A 6,947-nucleotide genomic window follows, 5' to 3' on the forward strand; every position below is an offset into this window, starting at 1 on the left:
ATATATTCTGGCTATTCTTCTCCAGGTAAAGGAAAGAAGAAACATCATATATTCTGGCTGTTCTTCTCCAGGTAAAGGAAAGGAGAAACATCATATATTCTGGCTGTTCTTCTTCAGGAGAAGGAAAGGAGAAACATCATATATTCTGGCTGTTCTTCTCCAGGTAAAGGAAAGGAGAAACATCATATATTCTGGCTGTTCTTCTTCAGGAGAAGGAAAGGAGAAACATCATATATTCTCTTGAAAAAGATTGGTCAACTGTTCGATAGTGCTAAGTTTTTTAAATGCATCTCACCTTTTGTGTGTGATGTTGTGTACTAACCCATTTATCAGGTGGTGCCACCTGATGGTTATGGCATTTGACTCTCAATCTGAGGGTCACGAGTTCGAATCCCCCATCACCAAACATGCTCGTCCTATATAGTTGCTGATTGGGCTACCCACCCGATGGGACTATGGTCGATATGAGGGGGAGAAGGATGAGGTAGTAGCTGGACAAGATATCTATACTTTATAGATTTAATAGGAATGTTTGAAAACAACAAAGGTGGGGGGAGGGTAAAAGAGGTAAAATCAATTTGTACCTAGCTAGTACTAACAACCCATGCCTACTGCAGGATTTTGAACCACCAAAAACCACTGGGATTCAGGCCTTTAGTTGCACGAAGCTATAAATATTTCCAATTCTGTAAACGTTACCAAAATAACTTTTTAAAGACTGGATGAGGCTTAGACTCAGCTTCTGATGACATACTGTAACAAGAAACTACCCAAGTTACCCACACCAGGGATGGCATCAAACCCCAGATTTTAATGTTGTGAGTCGAACTTACCACTGACCAGACCACACTGAGGGAGAGTACAGGTGGGCAATCGTAAGTAGTTTGGTCACGAACGATGGACGCGCATGTGTTCACATAAGGGGGGGGGAGGTTTAGAGGGGTCACATAATTCTTTCTTTATTCATTGAGCACACCTATATGAGTTTGTTTGTTTTGAATTTCGTGCAAAACTACACGAGGGCTATCTGCGCTAGCCATCCCTAATTTAGCAGTGTAAGACTAGAGGGAAGGCAGCTAGTCATCATCACCCACCGCCAACTTTTGAGCTACTCTTTTACCAACGAATAGTGGGATTGATCGTCACATTATAACGCCCTCACGGATGAAAAGGCGAGCATGTTTGGTGTGATGGGGATTCGAACCAGCGACTCGCCGATTTCGAGTCGAGCGTCCTAACCACCTAGCCATGCCGGGCCTACGAGTTTGTTATTGAATTCACAATTTCACACTACTTTGCCCCTCCCTGGACTTTGATGTGCCCAAGATATGAAAATTATAAACAAAATAATACGCTCACCGTATATACTACTACCGTATTAGTTACACAAATTTTTGTGTCTACTTTATTAGAATTTTTATTTTATCAATAAATTGATACTGGTACATCCGCTACTCAACAAACAATAGGTTAAAAATTTACTGCAAGAAATACCCAAAATTTTTCATGCATCGGCTTTTATGTCTGTACATAATAAACATATCAAAATACATTAAAATGTTGACTAATTGAAGTTTTCCATGAAATATATATTTGATCATCATCAATATATTCAAATAGGATCTAAAAGCTGATGCTGAAGACTGAAAAAATAAAATCAATACAACATAGGAATTCTATTTCTTCGGTCTTAAGCACCACCAACATATTAAACAAAACACATAAGAAATACGAACCAACACCAGCACGCTGACTACCACACAAACTGTATCTATTTTAAGGCCTAAAGTTGGATATCGTATCATATAACAACCAGGCTTCTCACATTCTAAGACATTAATATGAACGTGTGTGTGTGTGTATGTATGTACATATATATTTAACACAAATTTCATACAAAAACATCATCATTTGAGGGATGTTTACAATTGAAATAACAATTCTAGTATTAGAAAACCAAACGTGGTTTTAAGTTGAAGAAGTATGTATTTATGGTTATGTTTTCAAAATGTTTCTGTCGCATCACAGGTTTGTAATACGTCATGCTAATGGTGGACTTTCAGCGTTTACAAGATGTCGTGTAAACGTTTTATTTACTTCAAAACAATGGCAGAACCAGTCGAGTTTTCTGTGAGTGATACAAGCATGTTTACTGAAAGTCTTTGGTTATGTGAAACAAACATCTACAAATCTACACAATGGGCTATCCGTGCTGTGCACAACGGGTATCAAACTCCAGTTTTTACTGCTGAGCCACTGTTGAGAGGGAGGGCAGAACAGCTGGAAAGATCCTTTTCATTTCTGACAAGATTGAAAATCCATACAAAGTCAATACTGGAATTCTAAAAGTTTTATGTTCTTTATCAGTGTTTATGTTAAAATATTAATGAGAGTTTCAAAAGATATCAGCCTCACTGACCGTAATTAACCGATACAGAGTTAAGATAAAATAAAATTCAGTATCACTTTGGTGAAACATGAGATCTTGAGTCTGTCCTTAATTGACATGTTCCAAAGAAAAAAATTAACTGCTTCAAGAAGGATGAGCACAGGAGATTACAACATTGATACAAAATCAAATGTAGACAATTGCTAACAGAACCCGGTAGTAACTTCTGACATCTGTACGTAGCCAATATTCCGACAAAACCTACTACAATACTGACACTGCAGTTATTGTCGACATTCAGAAGATAAATGGGGCATCCATTGGTATAACTTGTCAATGAGAATACCGAAATTCTTCAGTTGTAGAACCCGGAATGAGTCTGTGGAGTCATAACCACATAACTCCAGGAACTACTTGGCAGTCTCAAATTAAAGTAGTAAATATTACTGCCAAGTCGGACTGTGATGTGGAAAACGATGAGTTAGTGACATCCAAACTATTAGCTTGTCCTCGTAGAGAAAACAAAACATTTGGATTCACAAAAAAACTGTAATGCTGACTTGGGATGCATGTTTATTAGAAGAAAATAAAGATCACAGCTAAAAACTAATACATCCTGGTGATGGTGGTCAACAAATAGCCAAGTTCATAGTTCACAAGATGACCATATATAGTGAATGATCAAGGTCGGTAAGATATTATACAGGCTAAAGCTTGTACAGTATTGTAACAAGTCAAGATCAGTAACGTATCGTGACAAGTCAAGATCAGTAACGTATCGTGACATGTCAACAACCATTCGGATATTATACAAGTCAAAGTCCTAAGAATATTATAAAGGTCAAAATCAGAAAGGTATTATCCAAGTGAAGGTTCACAAATTATTGTACAGGTCAAGGTCCATAAAGTATTATATAGGTCAAGATCTGTAATATTTTATACAAGACAAGATCCTTGAAGTATTATAGAAGTCGAACATCAGTTCATACGTATAACATGTTACAGGTGGTCGGCTACGTCACGTTCGAAGCGTTTCGTCTACAAACCGACAATACCATACAACAAAGCAGTGCCTGGCAAAAAAAAACTGAGGAAAAGAGAAAGAAAGAAAAGTAGTAACTGAAGAGCTAATGTTAGAATAAAACAAGCTCACAAAAATGGAAATGATATATCCAAATACCAGGACAGAGTTTGCTATAGGGGAGACGAAAAGATGGATTATTAAGACTGATTCTATGATACTGTTTGTCAGAACAGAGAGATGTAACAAAAACAACAATGAAGTAGATACAACATTCAAGATTCTTCTCATCTCTTCCAAAAGCAAGAACAATGCACTCGCAAGTAATAAAATCGGCATTTACTTTACTTTCTTGACTGCTAGTTCTTCATATAGAAGTGATTATCTTACTCATCTCAGTTGTCTATACAAACCTCAAATAAACAGCTTTTGGCTTAAGTAAATCTATAATCAACAGAACAGATCATTGTGTACACTTTAAATATTTATACTGGACACCTGCATGCTGTTTACGGACTAGTTTATTCCCCATTAGAACCACAAAAAGAAGAAAGAAATACGATTTCAGAACTGAGACAAAGCTACACGCTATGAGATTTTGGGTTAATCATTTGTTCAAGACACAACTAATATCAAAGTGTTTCTTCTTCAGCCAAGTTTCCTGTTAGAGTTCCCTCACTAAGTGTTCTGTGAGGTCTGACAACAGTTGGTCTTGCATTTCTCTGGGAAGTCACAATCACCGTTGGCTGGTTCTGACCGGCACCGGCTGTGCCGTTAACTCTGAGATTATGTATGGCTTCAGCCAAAGAGTGCTCAAGGTCTTGGTCGGATCGACCGGGAGAGGAAGGAACACTATTTTCACTGCTCTGATTACCAGGACTAAGTCCCGGTGTCTGTGGAGTGTTTGTTGGTGTTGTTGGTATAGAAGTGTTTTTAGGTCGTCTATCAGCTTGCCTCTGTTGACTACGAACAAGAGCCACGGCCGTAACTTCTACTGCCACTTCTGCCCAACTGATCGGAAAGTCTGATGCATTTTCAATCGTGACAGAATTTTCAGTTTCTGCAATCTCGTCATCTGTAGCGGTACGTTCGACGGGTGGGAGACGAATCCCCGCAATTCCTTTCTTGGGGATCGTAGAAAAGTCTCGTTTAATTCTTCTTCGACGAGAGGGATCGCTGCGCCTCATTTGAATCATGTGCTCAAAGTCCACAATGTACAAGAAACCAGCAATTAAAACTTCACACCTGCATAAAGGGTAAAAAGGAATTTTTCAGCTATATACATGTAAATCAGTGTATCAAAAGTAGTTAATATTGTACATTGAAAGTAAACACTTCTGTTTCCATCGGTAACGAAACGGAAGTAGCTTTGTGTGAAAAAATAATTTTGTTGGTTTTCAAAACCAGAAAAAATTATAAACATGATTACTTATACTGGAGCATATTTTGTTTTAAACAAAAGCCAAGTTACCTAGTTTCTCCCCCTTTAAAAGCAGTTTCCAGATCCACACTGGTCCTTGAATCGAACTGCCACCAGCCATTACGTCCTTCGTAGAACCACTGGTAACCATCTTCGAACACAAGTTCATTTTCAAGGTCTTGAACCGAAAGCAATGTTGGAGTTTCCAGAAAACTTGGTGGTATCTCCTGAAAAGCCCAGTGAAAAGTTAGAGACGACAGAAACCATCTGATACTGATCAGGAGAGATACATCACATGTAACTACTTCCAGGAATAAAAACTTTTAGACATTTTTACTGACGAATATAAAGTGACAGAATATACGTACGAAAACAAGTTCGGTGCTGTGGTATCTTTATACACATTTACACACGAGGAAAAGAAAATACACATAATAAATTAATCTTATCATATTAAAAACAAGTATAAAAATGCATATTTAATATTTTTATTATCTTTTTATTATATTTACAATATAATAAAATCAATAATTAAAATACTCACACATACTTTAGTCACTAGTTGTCAAAAAAAAAGGGTTATACAGGGTTATCACTTATTTCTTCTAAATACAAATTACATGGTTAACGTAAATTTTGGTAAGATTAACACCTGTAGTTTAACACTCACCTGGCGACACATTGCACATCTTTTGCTTTGGTTTGCTACACCTTTAACACAGAGAAAACAGAAAATATGTTGACATGGGAGCTTCACAGGATGTATGCAAGACTGGAGACAGATAGCGCATTCAAACGTTTCCAATTTCTGGTCCACAGAAGAGTCTACGTAAACAAAGACATCAAATATTCTTTTAGTGACAACAGGAACTGTGACTGTGTGGCAACTACAAAAGGTTTTTGTTTATATTGGTTAGTGGTTAACAGAGATGTACGATGTGTACCGTCTTCCACGCAGGATGTATACAGAGTGGATGGGGGGGGGGGAGGTTATTATTAATATAAAAGTACCAACATTAAATATAAGAACGATACATAAGGATAACGAGGGACTAGTTGATCCTTCAAGGCTGTCCTTGAGCACTGAGTAAAAACTTAAACCTACTCTTTAATTTTCAGTTAATAAGTCAGTTTTATTGTTTATGTGCTTTTTCATTATTGAATGAATGATAATTTTTCAATGACGTTAAATAATGTACCATTGTCTACAGAGAACAACAACAGTGGAAAAATAAACTTCTACAAAAAATTGATACAGCCTAATGAAATGATTTTTTTTATGTATTTTATTTTATCCACTAAACACTTGATTACATTTACACAGACATTCATCGAATAACTCAATCATACCAAAGTAACAACATGATTTATAATCATACTGTATAAAGACTTACAATATATTCGAACACCTACACAAAGGTATGACAGTGATTTATAATCATACTGTATAAAGACTTACAATATATTCGAACACCTACACAAAGGTATGACAGTGATTTATAATCATACTGTATAAAGACTTACAATATATTCGAACACCTACACAAAGGTATGACAGTGATTTATAATCATACTGTATAAATACTTACAATATATTTGAACACCTACACAAACGCATGACAGTGATTTATAATCATACTGTATAAAGACAATATATTTGAACACCTACACAAACGTATGACAGTGATTTATAATCATACTGTATAAAGACAATATATTTGAACACCTACACAAACGTATGACAGTGATTTATAATCATACTGTATAAAGACAATATATTTGAACACCTACACAAACGCATGACAGTGATTTATAATCATACTGTATAAAGACTTACTATATATTTGAACACCTACACAAACGTATGACAATTTCATTTCATCCTTTTTGTTTTAGCTTATTGATTTAATTTTATTCGTTCTTTCCACTGTTTTTTGTTTTATTCAAGGTCATGAAAACCGTGACCCTAAATGTTCTTGTACTTCCAGTCCTACAACCATTCATCATTAGTGGTTAACAGTAACTAAAAGCTTGTGATTCTCCATCCCAAATCACTTCCTGAAATATTTCATCCTTGCTATTTAACTCCACAAAATCTATGGACTTTGAATAGAAGT

General features: G+C 36.1%; 1 protein-coding gene across 1 annotated transcript; it reads right to left on the reverse strand.

Annotated features, from left to right (window-relative positions):
- Positions 1-3,913: 3,913 nt before the first annotated feature.
- Positions 3,914-5,717, reverse strand: LOC106476344 (E3 ubiquitin-protein ligase rnf146-like; the record flags this gene model as incomplete). Its single annotated transcript, XM_013937002.2, has 3 exons — positions 3,914-4,655; positions 4,882-5,057; positions 5,501-5,717. Coding segments are annotated over 3 exons (1,006 nt in total), but the record flags the coding sequence as incomplete, so codon positions are not given.
- Positions 5,718-6,947: the final 1,230 nt, after the last annotated feature.

Source organism: Limulus polyphemus, unplaced genomic scaffold (assembly GCF_000517525.1).
Source record: "Limulus polyphemus unplaced genomic scaffold, Limulus_polyphemus-2.1.2 Scaffold10338, whole genome shotgun sequence".
Lineage (NCBI taxonomy): Eukaryota > Metazoa > Arthropoda > Merostomata > Xiphosura > Limulidae > Limulus > Limulus polyphemus.